Genomic DNA, 19153 nt, shown 5'->3' with positions numbered 1-19153 from the left:
TATTTGACATTTGACATATAATGAGATCTTCAGACGAGGTTCGCGAAGAGTACTCAGTAGGCATAGTCGGCAGCGGCTTAGTCGTGCATTGCTGATGTCCACGAGCGACTGGACTAACTCACGACTAATGACTACTGTACACTGACCACCTTTCCGTGGTGATCTAACAGATAAAAAACGCGAGATTAAAAAGTAGAAATATATATATATTTAATACGTGAAGAAAAAACTTTGTACCCCTTTTTACGAAAATTGCGCGGAAGGAGGAGTATGAAATTTCCCACACTTGTAGAGAATATAGAGAAGAAGTGCAGAATGATAATAGTTTTTTAAATTATGCACAAAAAATACATTAAATCAATAAAAAAACATTACACACACTACCATGTATTTGACACACACACGCATGCACACTATTTGTTTAATGTCAAACTTTTCTTATTGTCTGTGGTCAAATTAAGAATAGATTAAATATTGTTTCTTTATTAATATTTGTCTAAAGTGTATTTTTGGAGAAGTCTATCGGATTATATTATAGAAGTATGATAGTCTTTGAAAATAGAATCATATTAATGTACAAAGTTATGATTTCAATTAATTATAGTCGAATTTCGACTACCGGGGGACTACTAGTTGTTTTAATTGTTTCTACGTAAAACATAATTAGAAAACGTAAAACCGAATATAATTTATATCATTTATCTGTCTCATTTACAGTGGTCAACGGGTACGAGTCTGATCGAGAGGAGTGGAGGACGAGTCGCTCCCAGTTCTCGACGACGGCTTTCGACAGTCTGGCGAGACCCACGAAAATGGCTATGGCGCTCACCCTACGGAAGCCGCAGAGAGTCGAACCCGTGCCGTACTACCGGCTCCCAAACGAGCCGAAGCCAAAACTAACACCGGTCCCCTTCAGGCCGAATAATTTCGTCCAAAGAGCGCCCAGGCTACCCAGGCCGAGTCCAGAACCAAAACGTAACTTACTCAACACCGAACACAGGAAGTTCACGTCGTTACAAAACTTAGAACTGCCGAAGAAACTCAGCGAAGCCCCCAAGAAAACAGAAACGAAAAAGATTAATAATTACGCGAACCTGACGAATAAAATAACCGGGATCACGAGTAAACTGCGGGATTTGGGCAACCATAGCAACACGCTGGGCAGATTCAGGGCCCAGTCTCACGGGGACGTCGCCAATCTGAAGCCAGTATTGAAAACGAACGCCATAGATGGAGGGAAACGCTCCGTCGTAAGGACTTGCAGTGTAGAGCCACCAAAGAAGGTTACATTTAGCGCTTTCGCTACAGTCCAAGTAGTCTAATTAAAATTTGAACCCAAAACAATTATTTATCAGCTTCCAATAATAATTAAGGTTTCATATTCGCGCGTTTCTGTTCCGTAGTCTTAATGTAATTTATGATTTTATTTTTAATGTTTGGCAAGGCCGGGCTCTGTGTAAATATATCGTTTGTATTTCGTAATTGTAATTGTATATTGTAATTTTATTGTATTTATACTGTCATGTTACTTATTTTTTGTCATCGTATAGGCGATTTAATTTTTCCTTTAAATGTTGTTCGAATGACTTTAAGAGGCATGTGGCTATGGTTTCCAAAACTACTAAGAAAGATTGAGAGCCACTGGCTTAAACTAATACGGTCTTTGTTGTTCGTTTGAGTCAAAAAAATATAGTCTTAAATGCTCCGTATGAGCATGTAATGTAAGGCAATTAAAACTCAACCGTCTTGTATGCCTAGAAGGACAAGGAAATAGATCCGTCAGCTACCTTTATATCACAATACGAGAACTTTATTACTCAAAAAATTGAGTGAATATTTCAGGGCGTATTTAAGTCGTAGTCTCTTTTTTCTATCAAAACTTTTAAATGCGCAAACACAACTATTGGTTATCGTTAGAATTCTTACATGATCTGAACATTGGAATGTTTTTTTTACGCGACAATCCTATCTTGATAGTCTATTATCTATATTGTCTATGTTGTCTATGTAAGTAAACATTAATCGTTTGGGTTATGGCTTAGGGACTGTCTACTTTTGAGAAGCCGTTGTTTGAGTTATATAGTTACTTTTATTCATAGTCTAACCTTTTATTTTCTATAGCCGCAGACACGGGCCCAATGTACTCTTACGTCATCGTCAACAATACGTAATCTTTCTATTTCTTAAATGTCAAATGTCATTTTAGTAATTTGTCGAATAGTTTCTATGCTTCGAATGGTCAATTACGCGGGTATCCGTTGATTTCCATATTTAAATTCATTTGCATAGATTATCTTTTGTAGTGATGTGGATGAGATATATAATTGAAAATAAATTAAAAATCCGCTTAGAGATTTGAAAGGAAGATTTGAGAGAGGAAGTTTGAAAAGTTTGAAAGGTATTTAGTACTAGATGCAGAGTTGCGAAAAATTATTATAACGGTGTTGGTGACGTCATCGCCTTCAAAGCGCGAGAGGTGTGAGAGAGATAGGGAGATAATTGCAGAACGCACCATCACGCTTACCTTAATTTTCATAGTTATGTCTTGAGACGCACAGTCTTCGCAGTTTCAAAATATTCAATCTTATATTTCGTGAAATGCTCAAATGAAATGCCACCAATCTTAGTAAGATTGTTGTCGGTCAGTTTCGCTCTGAAACGTAAAATTCACAAAAGAAATTATTAATATTTATTGTTATTTATTTATCGAATGTGAATATTATAGACAGTAATAACGCGATTTGGAAAATTGGCGTTCTTCAATGGGAATTGTTTTCGCTTCAGAATGTACCTTTTGTATTTTTAAGTTCTTTGATGCCTTCACCTCGATGCTCATTAAAAAAAAACACGTATACTGTTATTATTTACGGCTAACGGTTACTCGACTTTTCAGTCTCTTTAATTGTTTCAAGATTATCTTTTCAGTAAAATTTGCTAAGGGTCAATGAACTTTACAACTACGATGAAAATAATAATATAATATATTATTATAACTTAGTATCTTTTATTAATGTTTTTATGGTTTGTGTCTTAAACTTTTTTTTAATGATTGTAACTTAAGTATGTCTTTTAATTATTTTATTGATTGGTTTCTTAAATGATTGTTCTAGACTTTCTCGTGTGACATCTAGTCTGTAAAATATAATTGGAAAAAAGTCAATTCGAATACAAAAATGTTGTTTAAAAATCTTCTTTTTTAAAACATAAGCTTCTTTGGAGTTAAATTTTGACATATTATTTGTTTGGAGAAATCTAATTTATGATTTTATTGTTTTTAATGTATTATATTATTTACGGATTAATTAGTACAGGGCGTATGTAAGTAATATCATTAAATTGTAAAATGTAGAACATTACATAAGTTTATATAATAGTTTTATTATCAAACGTTGAATGTGATTTTAAATAGTGTGTGCTTTTTTTTAATTTTAATTTCTTGCAACACTGTTGTGTTTCGTCTGTATTTCGAATAAAAAGTAATTAGTCACTATACATATTCCATAGATCCATATTCTCTATACTAGCTAGACGCGGCCCGTCACTATAATGACATTTTCATTTTATTTAGTTTTACTATATCAATACGTATTTTTATCAATGGATTTTCTCTCACACAGACGCATGCGGGCGCGTAAACAAGAATATCAGTTTATTTATATGAAAAAAAACAAATATATATTTTTATTCTTTTAGATACATACTTTATTTATTGTAATTATTTCTGTAAGGGAACGCTGACTTCCGTAACTCTATGCAATGTATTATTGTACCTAAATCTTAAGAAAGAAACTGCGTGCGTTCCACAGCTTCTCGTAAAGTTAATGCGGGAAATTTGAAAAAAAAAAACTATATAATATAGGTGCTATGTATTCGATTAATTCTTTTTTTTTTTGGTTTGGCAACTCATTTAGTAATACCAATTTCAAGAAAAGACATTTTATCTAACGCTTGCGTTTGCTTTAAATTTTACGATTACCATACTCTGTTTAAATTATTATACATTTTATTAAAAAAATAAAATTAAAATATTTCACGGTAACGATTTGAGGATTCATATTATTGCGGATAGATGTCACTGCAAGTTACACTCTCACAGATCGGTGTGCTTAGTGCGAGTTTTTTAACGTTCTCGATAGCGTAAAAGTTAGCTCATATTTGTATGAAATGGGATCGTTTGCGTACGTTTGCCGCTAGGGGCGCTGTTCCAACTGCATACAAAATTGAGTTAACTTTTACGTTATCGAGAACGTTAAAAAACTCGCACTAAGCACTCGGTACATAGAACTTTCTCGAAGTTTTTCACTCATTTCTGTTTAAATGTTGCTATATGTTGTTCCATTTGAAATGGTCCAGTTAAAATTGTACGATTACCATACTCTATTTAAATTTTTATATTTATTAAAAAATAAAATTAATAATATTCTTACGATAACGATTCGAGGTTTGACTTTATTGCGGATAGATGTCACTGCAAGTTACACTCTCACAGATCTGTACACAGAACTTTCTCGAAGTTTTTCGCTCAGTTGCTACTAAAATGGTCCAGTTGGACCTTAAATCTCTAAAAACATTCGGATACTATTTATAATCTGATGGTCCCACAAAACTATACGGTTCATTGTACAATAAACGTTTATAAGATAATATTTCCCTTACTTCGAGTTTTTTAACTTTCTCGATAGCGTTTTTTTTTTCTACCTAAGCTGAGAGCCTTGAAAGGTTATATCAGCGTCGCCTTAACTAGTAGGTGAGCTCACGGGGCTCAAACTTGATGACGTTGCTAACACGAACCCTAGCAAGAGCCGTGCTTCGTAGAATCTACCACCGGATCGGAAACGCGACCCACTGAGAAGATCCGGCGAGAAACTCAGTGGGCTGTGTCTGTGGGCTAATTTACTCGCCGAGCCCTTCGTCGCAAGCGACGGGTTCGACGAGAACGATGACCGGCCCGATAGCGTAAAAGTTAACTTAAATTTGTATGGAGTTGGAACAGCTTCCCTTCGTTTGCCGCTAGAGGCGCTGTTCCAACTTCATACATATTCGAGTTAACTTTTACGCTATCGAGAACGTTAAGAAACTCGCACTAAGCACACCTTATACAGGTGGCGGTTTATTGTTTAATGAGCTTGTATCACTTGGTTAATGTATTCGAGTCGTCTAATTAACTCCTGCAGCCACTAATCTTCTGACTGAATCTATGCGTGTGGAACTTCAAAATCAAGATTAAAATTATCAGTTGTTGTTTGTTTATTGAAATTGTCGCACAAAATCGGGTGTACAAACTAGTTTAACTTGTTCGCGGATAAGACGCGTACTAATTCGTAACGGCTATAATGATAACGAGATTATTATGGATCTATGTGTTATTTTAAAGTTTGTTTTCATTAAATTTTAAGTGAATCTTTTGGGCTGTCAGTATTTGTGTTGCAATTTGGTTTATAGGTAATTTTTTTTCTTTTTTTTTATTGCCTTTGTAGGCAGACGATCGTACGGCCCACCTGATGGTAAGTGGTTACCGTCGCCCATGGACTTCAGCAATGCCAGGAGCAGAGCCAAGCCGCTGCCTACTCGCGGTAATACCATTTAATTTTCAGGTGCAGTTAGTGTCCGGGATAATATTTCATATTTGGGGTCTGCATGCGCTCTTGCCTTATGTACATTTAAGGCAGCCGGTGTTTTTTAAGGTAACAAAAGCAAACTTCAGGGTCGTTGGATGTAGGAAATTTGTGGTTAATTAATTGATTTGCACATTACAACGGATAAAATTGAGGCCGTCAGCGCAAAAGCGGCCTTACCCACAATTTTTCATATTCGCGCTTATACCTATACTAGCGACCCGCCCTCGCTTCGCTTCGGAAACATTAAATTTTATTATTAATAGTTAAGTCCCGCGATGTACGCGGTACGACAATAACTGCGGGTGACGCCGGCGAAGCGGCGGGCGAAGCTAGTCTAAGAAAAGTAGCCTGAGTTACTCCTTATATCATCAGCTATCTGTCAGTGAAAGTCCCGTCAAAATCGGTCTAGCCGTTCCAGAGATTAGCCGGAACAAACAGACAGACGGACAGACAAATATTGTAAAAAATGTTATTTTGGTGTATGTACCGTATATGCATGTAGTAAAAAGCGGTTATTTCAATATTACAAACAGACACTCCAATTTTATTTATATGTATAGATTGCAATATATTTAAAACATATCAAATAAATTTACAAAACCGGCCTATCCCTAGTCTCACCCATAGAGAAAAGATGTCTTTGTAAACACTATTTTTGCACGTATTATTTTTGTCTACGAAGTAGTTAGTGTAAAAGTAAATTCAAACCTCATTATCTCCATACTAACTATGATAAGCTTAATGCACTTTTGTACTGACGACCTCAATTAAACATAGAGTAGTACTTTGTAGGTATCTATGATGCCGGCGTTGCCAAATTGAAATACATATCGACGCTTGAAAGGCAAACGTGACTAAGCGACAATAACTGCTTTAAACATAAATGATAGGCAATAACCATATTCGATGCGCAAAAAAAATATTATGTTTCTAGGTCTATTAAAATCATTTCAATCCTACAGCTAGATTCGTTAAAATATTTTTTTTTCAGGTGTTTCAACTTTAAATTAGTCTACTGCCAAGTTCACGCATTGTCGCTTAGTCACGTTTGCCTTTCAAGCGTCGATATGCACATACAGAGCTATAATATTACTTATGCGATTCTTGTTAAAACTGAACTGTGTTTGAGAAAATTCATTTATCTATATATATATAAAATGAATTGCTGTTCGTTAGTCTCGCTAAAACTCGAGAACGGCTGGACCGATTTGGCTAATATTGGTCTTGAGTTATTTGTGGAAGTCCAGAGAAGGTTTAAAAGGTGAATAAATAAGAAAATGCTCGGAATTAAATAAAAATAACAATTTTGTTTTCCCTTTGATTGTCCCCCGTCGGACGGATTCCTTTTGTTTGTTTTACGTTTATTTTATACAAAAGCTTAGGTCTTTTATTTATCGATTGAGGCACTACAAAGTCTGCCGGGTCAGCTAGTTTCTTAATAGTTATTAGTGAGATGTTTGCTTTTACTGATTCTCTTTCCCCTGAAGCTCTTCACCCAACCTATGCAATAAAAATGAAAATAAAAATTCTTTAATCGAGAACAAGTATATAATTGTAATAAGATATTGAATTTACAAATTCTTCACCTGAAAAATTACATAATTTGCATAAGTGACGTTATAATAATATATGCACTGTATGTGCGATATATCAACACATAAAATAAATGTAATAAGAGCATTGTATCATAGAACGTAAGTAACTTTAGGTAATAATATTAATTGTAAATTAATAAGTAATATGCGTGTTGTAATTTTAATTGTAATAATCGTTGTAAAATATTTTACTTGTTTAAACTTAATATTGTTTTCATTAATAAAAATGTTTGTTTTGATGATATTTGTCTTAATTAAAAAAAAAGTCATTTATCTCTTTTATTCCTCAGCAAAGCCGTCAGCTTTGGAAAGCAATAGAATTAACTCCGAAAGAATATTTCTCTAGATAAAAATAGTGTTAGTTGCCATACTTAAATATTATTGTACTACAGAATAATACATTAAATATAGCCAATTGCCATACCGAAAAAAGAAGATCTGAATAGCATTATCAATAATAAAACATTCACGTTGATAAATTCTTGTCAAATACGATAATATTATGATAACCTCGACATAATTCAAGGTTTAATTAGATTTACCGGTTTTTCATTTGATAATTATGTATTAATAAACCAGAATTCGTACTGGTCGACGGGTAAGCTTACGGACTGCGTCAGAGTTAGTATAGAATGAAAAAAAAATGAACGAAGATTCGCGATGTGTTTCCATATATTTTGTCATACCATTTACCGTCTCGAATGGGAAGATTAAGATTAGACATTAATAAGAGAAAACTGTAAATTTTTATTTGGTGTTATTTATGGTAATGCTATATAGTTAAATACATGGACGAAAGAGCTCACAGTTCAACCGTTCTTAGGTTATCGAAATCCACTCTCGTCTAGAACGTGAATAGAATTTTTACAACCCGGTTTTATTGTACAAAATAATTCGGTCCCTATTAATTAAATAGTAAAGATACATCCAGCGGTAGTTTTTTTTTTGCTTGTATGGGTGGACAAGCTCACAACCCACCTGGTGTTAAGTGGTTACTGGAGCCCATAGACATCCACAACATAAATGCGCCACCCACCTTTAGATATAAGTTCTAAGGTCTCAGTATGGTTACAACAGCTGCCCCACCCTTCAAACCGAAACGCATTAATGCTTCACGGCAGAAATAGGCAGGGCGACGAAACCTACCCGTGCGGACTCACAAGAGGTCCTACCGCCAGTAATTACGCAAATTATAATTTTGCGGGTTTGATTTTTATTACACGGTGTTATTCCGAAGCACTGCTCTTGCTAGGGCTAGCAAGTTAGCTAAACTAAATCGTTGTTAAACTAAAACTATAGCTAGTGTTAGCACATTCTTTCAGGTTGAGTCCGTGAGTAGCTGAAATAGCCTCTTATGCTACCAGCGATTAGGTAGGAAACAAAAAAAAGTTATTTGTTTGCAATATGCAGTTATAAAGATACAATCTGCTATCAGTCGAACAGATCATAGGTCAGAGTATTTCGACAATTTAAACATAAATGTAATTTCATTATAATTAACATGTAAAAGACTTCGTCGTAAGGAATTTACATTTTTTTTTATTGCTTAAACTGTTTACAGGACTCACAGCCCGCCTTTTTTTTATTACCAGAGCCAGAGCTCATTGACAACGTAAATACCGCCGCCCACCTTGAGATATGAGTTCTAAGCCTCAGTTTTACAGTACAACGGCTACCTCATCATTTAAACTAAAAAGCTCCTTTCGTATCAGAAATAGATAGGCTGATGGTAGCCACCCGTGCGGGCTCAAAAGACGCCCTACCACATGTTCAGAAATTTCCTTGTCAACGCATACTATTGTATAAAATGCTACTCGGTTGCTTATAGATATTTCATATATCTACGACGAAGAGTTCGATCTGCAACTTATACCTATAGAATTTGTCATCGAATCTTCTCAGTGGGTCGGAGTTCCGATTCGGTGGTAGATTCAGCGAAGCACTGCTCTTGCTAGGGCTAGTATTAGCAATATGGCTCAGGCTGGACCCAATGAGCTAGCCCATCAGGTATGGTGATGCTAGAATGGTCTCTCGAGGCTCCGAGTAGACTGGTTAGGGCATGGGTTCTGTCTAGGTACCACCCTAATTGTCTAATTTTGCCGCGAATTAGCGATACGTTTTGGTTTGAAGATTCGAATAGATTTACAAGAGAAAGAGTCTGACCTCGTGAATCAATGGTTTGAAGTCCATGGGCTTTAGTAACCAATTGGCACCAGATACTCTTTAAATGGTACCCAAATTTAGTAAAAAGAAAAAAAACCTATTCCGATATTGTTAATTTCTCAAACTTGACTCCTTATTGCGTAAACACATCCGATTACGTAATAAGAAAAACAAAAAACGTATATCTTATTCAGATATACCTAATAATTCTGTTATCAATATTCGACATATTTTTGTAATTAAGAAGACGCTTAGTATTTTTTTGGCGATCATACAGACACGACGTATTGTAAGTAAGGTTTTATTAATGCAATAATTACATGCTTAACGCGTTATCATTTTGCCCAGCTATTAATACAGTTGTGTTATTCATAAGCTTCAAGCCGATTTGCAGATTCGTTGGTACGTAAACTGTAGAGTCAACGAAAACCATGTCATATTTAACATCATCATTCTGCTGCCCTTCTCCCAGTCACTTGAGGTCGGCGCAACATGTTTTCTGCTTCCATACTCCTCTATCATATACCATTTCTTCGCTCACTCCCCTCTTATGTTTATCGTCTTTCACGCAATCCATCCATTTCTTCTTAGGTCTACCTCTTCCTCTATATCCTTCCACATTCATAGTTAACACTCTCTTACCAACCTCATTTTAATTTCGCCTCGTCATATCCATACCATTCCAAACGCGTACATCTCAGCTTCTCTGTCACAGGTGCCATTTTCAGACTCCTCTAACATATTCATTTCGTATTCTATCCATTCTCGTTACTCCACACATCCATCGCAACATTCCCATCTCTGCTGCATGCAATCGCCTTGCATAACATAAAAAAATATAAAAAATTTACACATATACCGTCCGTTTGCAATTCATGTCATTTGCTATGATAAAAAGTAGCCTATGTGCAGAATAAAATCCAGGTTACAAACTATTTTTTTGATCTATCTGATCCAAATCCATTGACTTATGTTTGCATTATTATTGCAGTATCCATCTGAGAACACATACTTTTTTTTTGTTGTTGCTTAGATGGGTGTACGTGCTCACAGTCCACCCGGTGTTAAGTGGTTACTGGAGCCGATAGACATCTACAACGAAATACGCCACCCATATTGAGATATAAGTTGTTGTTGTTTTTTTTGTTTTTAAAACCTATGCTGATAGCCTTGAGAAGCTATTTCAGCTTCGCCCTAACGTTTGTAGATGAGCTCACGGGGCTCAAACCGGAGAGTTGCTAACACTGACCCTAGCAAGAGCAGTGCTTCGCGGAATCTACTACCGCATCGGAAACGCGACCCACTGAGAAGATCCGGCGAGAAACTCAGTGGGCTGTGTCTATGGATTAATTCGCTCGTCGATCCCTTCGTCGCAAGCGACGGGTTCGACGAGGACGATGATCGGTGCTAGTGGTGGTAAAAGCACCGTTAATGGATCAAGTATAAGTTGTAAGGTCTCAAGTATAGTTACAACGGCTGCCCCACCTAAATAATACATTAATACGACTCAATAAGCACAAGAAACTCAGTGGATTATTTCTACGACCCGCCAAAACCATACAACGATACAAAACTAGTTCATGTTTATCAAGTACTTAACATTTGATTTCATTTTCTGTTCCCAGAATCATGTCTTTGGTAGCACAAGCATTCGAAGCTAGCAAAATAGTGCCGGATGTTATTCCCGTCGCTCCAACTAAGAACATTGAGGTAATCTATAGATAAATAATATTATAATAGTAATAATAAAGCCTTTTATTTCCAGTAAATTTACATAACTTAAAATCTATGTATGTGTTAGTTTTTTTTTACTTAGTATTAGTTATATGTATTAGTATTTTAATATAATTTTTAATATAACTTTTATATAGCTTATTAATATCACTTACTTAGTATAATTAGTAGTTATGTTTACTTAATATTATGTAGTTATGTTTAATATACAGGAACCCAAACATAGATAAACAAACAATAGTAAATAAATCTAATATAGTTTATAATATAGTTTATAATCCGCACGGTGGCCGGCAAGAAGTGGATGAGGAGAGCCGCAGACCGGGCTCAGTGGTGTGGATTGGGAGAGGCCTATGTCCAGCAGTGGACGACTGTGGGCTGTTGATGATGATGATGATGATAGTTTTAAAAATACTAAATAATATTAAGATAATAATACTGTTCCAGGGTTCTAGTTTTAGTTCTTAATCGTTTTTGATTTAGAAGAATGCACGTGTTTATGAATATATAATTTGTTATCGAGTTATTGATTCATGATAGATTCGTTTTGATAATAAATAACGTGTATGTCGTTTTAAATATATATTAATCTATAGGAAAGAATTCGTTTAGCCGATAACTGATATCATTTGTCTAGACACGCATTAAATTAAGTTCGGACGCATACTGTACGCCAGTTTCCGAAAAAAGCCGGCTGTGTTTGTATTTATTGTTTTTTTAACGAGATCACACAGGATACTGTGGTCACAGGAGACCGTCGACATAACAACATGAATGCCGTTCTTCTTCTTCTCTATCGTGTCACTCTTGAGAGAGTGGTCGTGATCGTCACGTTGTGTTGGAATGGGCAGACTTGATGCGTCTCAGGGTGTCCCGCCATCTGTCCCTGCTCGAGGCCATTCTACTGCACTCATTTAGGGGACCTCTTACTGCAGTTTCAATTTGGTCGGTCGACCGCATTGCTGACCTTCCGCTAGGTCTTGTACCATCAACCCTTCCCTGTACAACGAGGCGTTCTATGGACCGGCCATCTCGTCGCGAAACGTGTCCGAAGAAATCCACCATTCGAGACTGTACTATAGATACTGCAAATAGACGCTGCTTGATGCCGAGTTCCACTTCACACGTCGTTACGGATCCTCCTGATCCAATAACGGTGCTCGACGAGCGAACTAACCCATAGACACAGCCCACTGAGCTTCTCGCCGGATCTTCTCAGTGGGTCGCGTTTCCGATCCGGTGGTAGATTCTGCGAAGCACTGCTCTTGCTAGGGTCAGTGTTAGCAACACTCCGGTTGAGCCCCGCGAGCTCACCTACAAACGTTAGGGCGAAGCTGAAATAGCCTCTCAAGGCTATCAGCATAGGTAGGAAGTATCGAGACATTTCGTCTTCTCGCATTAAAACTGTATAATCTCAATACTTACTAATTTTATAGGAGAGTATTTTAAAGGCTTAACATGTAATATTCTTAATATTAATCATCTTTGCAACATATTTTTTTACCATTAACATTATCTGTCTTTTAAAGTAAGATAAAATTATGTATTAATTTTGTTAATAGTAGTCAAAATATACGTAAACTAAAAAAAATGAAATAAACTAAACTACGCTCTTTTGACAGTACTTATGAGAAAAATACCGGTGTTTGAATTCGGAACGCCAAAGGTGTCAACGAGGGACGTCCGCTATGACGCCTTACCCCTTTCCATTTCCAGTCGTCGAGGGCGACACATCCGTTTCTTATTTCTTATAGTCATTAAATTTAAATTATTTATTTTGTCACTTATAGATAAGTAAAAATATCAAACTAATAATACAGTCCACACTTATTCACTACAACGCAACAACCGGTGATACCAAATGATTCCGCATATTAACTCAGTTTCGAATATTTTTGGAAATTGTACACTTTTAATGCGAAAAGACGATTTGTACGAAAGTCGGTCCACGAAACTCTAAGCGTTCTTCTCCAGTACCACATTTCCAGAGCGTCTATTTTCTTCCTTTCCACATCTCGCACGGTCCGTTAGCCATATAATCTTCATCATCTTCTCACCTCCTCTCCAATACCGTTAGCCATCGCTTACTCCTTAACTTGATCTAGGTTATCAGTAGTGGTGGAAATTTGCGAAAAATCACACGTGTTTGTGTCACCGTTCTGGTTTTTTTTTTTTTTTTTTTTTTTTTTTTTTTTTTTTTTTTTTTTTTTTTTTTTTTTTTTTTTTTTTTTTTTTTTTTTTTTTTTTTTTTGGTCAGGAGGAAATCGCCGGACTTCCGCCCTTTTCTGGGGATACTGGGCGGGGTATGTCAGAGTCGAACTGACTAAAACCTCCTGTCGCTCAACAACCAACGTCCAAACCTCGCATGAGACAGAACTCATGAAAAGGCAAAGGGGGGAAAGTGAAGTGTTTAGTGCGGAGCACATCTCTCCCATCACCCTCCCCCTCGGGACGCCGGACTGGCGGTCGTCGGCGCCACGACCACCAGCCCTCTCGGTCGGCAGACTGTCCGAAGCCCGCCTACATGGCGCCGGTTAGAGTGGGTTACCCTACGGAATACCCCGCTGGGCCAGAACCAGCATGGGTCGAGGATAGCCGGCCTTCCATCACCCGGATGCTCTTGCGTAAAACGCGTGCAGAGCAGCTTGCACGTCGTCTTCTTAGGCCCCCCTCGCCGGTCCCCAGACCGACATGTGAGGGGGACCCGAAACACTTAGAGGGCCAGGGCTTGGGCGAGATCCGCCTCCCTGGCCCCCGCTCGACGGCGGCGGGATTGTGCGTCTCTCACGCGCCCCGCCGCCTCCTTCTGCGAGATGGTGCACTCGCAGAAGTCGAGCATCGCCTTCCACGACTCGTCGTCGCCGAGCATCGATGCCACAACACTCGGCAACGACAAGTCGGTTCCTATTTTTGCGACGAGGACACGGCGCCACCCCTCCCATGCGGGGCAGGCGACGAGCGTATGCTCTGCCGTGTCCAAGTCGCAACCACAATGGTGGCACTCTGCCGTCGGCTCGGCTCCGATCCGGTGCAGGAACTCACCGAAACAACCATGCCCAGTGAGCACCTGCGTGAGCCGGAAAGTGAGGCGTCCTCTGTCACGATTCACCCAATCCACAAGGACCGGGCGAATCGCCTCGACGGTCCTACGACCAGCCGAAGGATCGGCCAGCCGTCTGGACCATGACTCCAGCACGGACCGCCGAGATTGGCCCCTCCGCGCTCTGACCACACTGGGGCTGGGACGCGCCACGCCCCGGGCACGAAGGTCAGCCCGCCACTTATAGTCAGCGGCGAGCGCCTCCGCTTCCAGAACCCAAGGCGGCGTCCCAGCCAGTACACACGCCGCCTCAAAGGAGATGGTGCGATAACCACGGATGACCCTGACCGCGATGGTGCGTTGCGGCCGTTGCAGCAGCTTCGCCACCCCCACGGCCAGGGACTGGCCCCACACGGGCGCCCCGTATAGGGCCATTGATCGCACCACCCCCGTATAGAGACGGCGCGTCACCTGGTCAGGCCCCCCGACGTTGGGCAGAAGCCGGCTTAACGCGCCGGCCACCCCCAACAAACGAGGGACCAGGTTCTGAAAGTGAGCACGGAAGGTCCAACGACTGTCCAGAATGAGGCCGAGGTACTTCAACTGCACCCCGACCCCGATATGGACGCCTCCAACCACGATATGGGCATCGACAGGTGGCACTCTCCGGGGCCTGTGGAACCACATGGCCTCGGATTTACTGAGCGCCACGTCGAGGCCCAATCTCCTAATTTTGCCGACGACATGCGCCACCCCAGCCGTAGCAAGACGGGCAGACTCAGCAAAACTCCCCCCCCGGGCCACGACCAACGTGTCGTCTGCGTAACAGATAACGCTCAGGCCCGGGAGGAGTCACCGTTCTGGTACGAAGTAATTAAGGACCCTGAGTGAAGAATAGACTGATCTTGCAACCTCATTTGTTTAAGTAGGCAGCAATATTTTTCTGTGTATGTATTTGTAATTTGATATAAATTTCATTGTATCTACCACTATTTACTCTACACTACCTTTGGTTGAATGGTAGAGAATACCTTTTACATGCCAAATACGAATTACCGCCAATGTGAAATTTTACATGAAGTGTAATAAACAAATAAACATAATTATATATACATTCCGGCTCTCGGCTGGTGGACAACTGCGAATCGTAATAGGAAAAATAATACTTGAAAATATAACTTATAGGTTTATCGATCGACTAGCGACCCGCCCTCGCTTCGCTTCGGAAACATTAAAACACACATGAAACTAAAAAAATAAAATTTTTTTTTTTTTTTTAAAATGTAGCGTATGTTCATCAGGGACAATGTCGGCTTCTAATGGAAAAATAATTTTTCAAATCGGTCCAGTAGTTTCGGAGCCTATTCGAAACAAACAAACAAACAAACAAATCTTTCCTCTTTATAATATTAGTATAGATATAGATTTCTGTAAAATTTTATAACAAAAATAAATCATGTCATATAATAATATGTACTTTATTTAAACAACGGTGAATGCTAAGATTTCATTCTGTTCCGATTTTATTTTGACAGGAAGACCTTAAAACCAATATTTCTAACAATGAAACTAACTCTACAGTCTAATATAAAATATCTTGTTTCAAAGTCGGCTTAAAATTTAATAACATTCGTAATGTATTTCAGCTTAAATACCCGAGCGGTGCTATAGCGTCTCAAGGAAATGAGCTGACTCCGACACAAGTGAAGGATCAGCCTTCTGTCACTTTTGAGGCCGAGGCTGATGCTTTTTATACGCTCGTGTTCACGGGTAAGATCAATCATCAATTCTATAACTATACGACGTGACTGGCTTACACACCAGCCAGCCACAGCCCGAGATATGTTCACTGGTGTTAGAACGTCTGGGACTCCGCAGGGGTAGGTACCAACACCCTTATTGTTACTCTCGTGAATTTATTTACGGATACCCGGTCGAGGGGGGTAAAGGACCGGGTTATGTCGGCCTCCGGCGCCTCCAGAGAAGAAGGAAGAAGAGAAGGACCGAGGTGCTCCACCTCCCCCAATTTCTTACAAGAAACTACGCCTTGAAATCGGCGCGTGAGGCACTTCTCTCGCGGAACCGCCTACCGACTAAGCCCCATCGAGCTTCACCACACCGACTACACGAAACTTACGGTAATGCAGTGCGCGCGGTACCAACACCCTGCCTATTTTTGCCGTAAATCAGTAATTCGTTTCGGTTTGAACGGTGGGGCGGCCGTTGTTCTATAAAGCCTCAGTATTCATGTCTCCAGGTGGGTGGCGGCATTTGGGTTGTAGATGCCTAAGGGCTCCGGTAACCACTAAGCACTAAGTGAGCCGTGAGCTCGTCCATCCATCTAAGTTATACAAAAAAGTGTCCTGATAGATCCACCTGATCCATCCAAAGTGTTGTTCGTCAACGGTCTCTGTTAGTAGGATCGCTAGCAGCAAACAGACCATAGTTCATCGTACTCGTGGAAGAACTAAGTTATACTCTACCTCCAGCATCGAGAGTTGTGAATAGTGGTAAATGAGTCTTCTAACCAGATGAGTAAGTGGTCACAGTAATGATGATCAGTCCAATTCTAATATCAGGAGTACGAATTTTTCGGTGCCTACATTGAAGTACTGAAAAAAGAAATGTCAATAGCATTTACGTGCAAGGGACCATCCAATGATATAGTTCCTTCCAGAGGTTGACGCAACTTGGTTTCACTGAGTTGATGTCAGAGCTGAATTAACCTATAGGAGGCTCTGGGCATTTCAGGAAAATAGACTCCTATGACTCTTAAAATATGATAGGGGTATTTTTATATATAATTTGCCAAAGGAGTTCTAAATACATTAGCAAATTCAATTTTTCCTGATAGTCTTTTCTCTTTAGGATCTATTATTATTGGTAATTGGTTGGTGATCTGAGAGGAATTAGAAAATCTTAGGGAATTCGAAGCCTTCAGATTACTACTGTGATACTGTCTACTCTATCAGACCTTTTCATTTCGGGATTGTTTTCATTTCAGACCCTGATAACTACGATGGACCTGAGCTGGTCTACCGTGAATGGCACCACTGGCTCGTAGGAAACATTCCTGGTGGTGACGTTTCTGCTGGAGAGACTCTATCGGGATACATCGGCTCCGGACCACCCCAGGGTACTGGGATCCATCGTTATGTCTACATCCTTTATAAACAACCAGGAAAATTGGACTTCGACGAGAAAAGGCTAACGAACACGTAAGGGTCTTGTATTTTTAGCAATAAAATTAGGTTCCAATTTTTTTTTTTTTATTGCTTGAATGGGTGGACGACCTCATAGCCCACGTGGTGTTAAGTGGTTACTGGAGCCCATAGACATCTACAATGTAAATGCGCCACCCACCTTGAGATATAAGTTCTAAGGTCTCAGCATAGTTACAACGGCTATCCCACCCTTCGAACCGAAACCCATTACTGCTTCACAGCAGAAACAGGCGGGGTGGTGGTACCTACCCGTGCGGACTCACAAGAGATCCTACCACCAGTAATTACGCAAATTATAATTTTGCGGTTTTGATTTTTATTACACGATGCTATTCCTTCACCGTGGAAGTCAACCGTGAACATTTGTTGAGTACGTATTTCATTAGAAAAATTGGTACCCGCCTGAGATTCGAACACCGGTGCATCGCTTCAATCCGGCTACGAAATAACTAAAACCTTCTGTGTTACTAGGTCCCTTATGTATTAAGAGAACTGTTTCTGCAGGTCTATTGATGGTCGCGCCTCGTTCTCCACGAAGAAGTTCGCTGAAAAGTACAACCTGGGGGCGCCTGTCGCCGGCAACTTCTACAGAGCGCAGTTCGACGACTATGTCCCACAGCTTTACAAAAGCTTGGGCGCCTAATATAATGATTTAAATTTGCCTTTTTGTTTTATTTTAAAAGTAGTAGTAGAATATTCTTCTTTATATTCAGGCTTTCGGTGGGCCTCACGCTGTCTCACCTTCTTATCTTGTTTGAGACTATCTGCACTCACTCAAGGGACCTCTCATTGCAGACTCCGTCTCACTGTCTCACCCTGTGTGAGACTATCTGCATTCATCCCAGGGGATCTCTCATTGCAGACTTATCAGGCCGGTTATGATAAAACTTTTTAGAAGTAGGCAAGGTACCTATTGTGGTGGGCTACATCCCCTACCGCCGCTAAAATTAGGGGAAAATTTAAAAAGGCAAAGTCGAAGCGACTGAAGTGAATAATGTATTTTCATAAATATACGGGCAGATGTTTTTAATTGCACTACTATAGTTACGTCGAATTTTCATGTGTTCACAATACGATCTGCCGATAATTATGCAATTTTTTTTTCGTGGGCTCCTTTTTTAATATAATTTTATTTCGTCATTGTGGTAGTCATCTGTGAGCGCGTTAATTTACGTATTGTTACACCGGTAAGAGTAAAGCCATCTATCGCCGAATAGCTGAACGAATATCGAAGGATCTAGTAGCATCTAGAACGCTTGAGAAGTATAACGCCATCTATTGTCAGATAGCAGAAACACACATTACGTCGAGTTTTGTGGAATATTCTCGATAATCCTAGGGATGTCGTATCGACTATAAAAGCATTGCAGAGATGGCAGTTAGTAATCGGAACTACTCGAAGCGAAACAGCGAACGGATCACCTGAAGCGAAGCGGAAGAGGCGAATTGAGAATTATAAAGTGTTCTAAGTGTTAATACAGTGTTCATTTATACTTTGCTTTTGTTTTTTATTATTCCGAACCCCAGAGCGTAATAGTATTCAATTCAAAACAATGGCTAACATCGCATCACTGAGAGCTAAGATTATAGAGGTTTCCAAAAATCCCAAGTTGTAATGTTCTCATATTTATGTATACCACATATGCTCTTCTGCTTATGGTCACTATTTGTCATAGATTACGCTCTGCATATGTGTTTATATAATGCAAACAAAAACCCCATAAAAGTACCAGTACGCATCAAAATAATTTACAAAATAAAATTACACAGAAAAAAATC

At 39.3% G+C, this 19153-nt stretch overlaps 2 protein-coding genes across 4 annotated transcripts in view; both read left to right on the top strand.

Moving 5' to 3' along the window:
- LOC105842714 (uncharacterized) overlaps positions 1 to 7452 on the top strand; it is a 118184-nt gene extending 110732 nt beyond the window's left edge. The window contains exon 3 of the mRNA XM_012696948.4: positions 718 to 7452. Coding sequence (XP_012552402.1) covers positions 718 to 1322 — 605 coding nt within the window. The 3' untranslated portion in view covers positions 1323 to 7452. The remainder of the gene's footprint in view (positions 1 to 717) is intronic.
- A 742-nt stretch (positions 7453 to 8194) lies between these two features.
- Positions 8195 to 18035, top strand: LOC101745703 (phosphatidylethanolamine-binding protein homolog F40A3.3). 3 transcript variants are annotated; one of them, XM_004922697.5, is made up of 5 exons: positions 8195 to 9665; positions 11002 to 11086; positions 15797 to 15920; positions 17155 to 17368; positions 17879 to 18035. In XM_004922697.5, exons 2-5 carry the CDS (start codon positions 11006 to 11008, stop codon positions 18015 to 18017), a joined length of 558 nt encoding a protein of 185 aa, XP_004922754.1. In that variant the 5' UTR covers positions 8195 to 9665; positions 11002 to 11005; the 3' UTR covers positions 18018 to 18035. The 3 variants fall into 3 exon arrangements, with proteins under 3 accessions (XP_004922754.1, XP_004922755.1, XP_062529111.1); XM_004922698.3 differs by having other exon boundaries at positions 9580 to 9669; XM_062673127.1 differs by having other exon boundaries at positions 9636 to 9778.
- Positions 18036 to 19153: the final 1118 nt, after the last annotated feature.

This window comes from Bombyx mori, chromosome 16 (genome assembly GCF_030269925.1).
Source record: "Bombyx mori chromosome 16, ASM3026992v2".
Classification (NCBI taxonomy): Eukaryota; Metazoa; Arthropoda; class Insecta; order Lepidoptera; family Bombycidae; genus Bombyx; species Bombyx mori.
This window is presented reverse-complemented; position numbering and strand designations above follow the sequence as displayed.

Bases quoted from the DNA above. Each gene is read 5' to 3' on its own strand.
- LOC101745703 (XM_004922697.5), top strand. From the start codon at position 11,006: ATGTCTTTGGTAGCACAAGCATTCGAAGCTAGCAAAATAGTGCCGGAT. The intron at 11,087-15,796 runs GTAATCTATAGA...AATGTATTTCAG, and splicing joins CTCCAACTAAGAACATTGAG to CTTAAATACCCGAGCGGTGC. The intron at 15,921-17,154 runs GTAAGATCAATC...TTTTCATTTCAG, and splicing joins TTATACGCTCGTGTTCACGG to ACCCTGATAACTACGATGGA.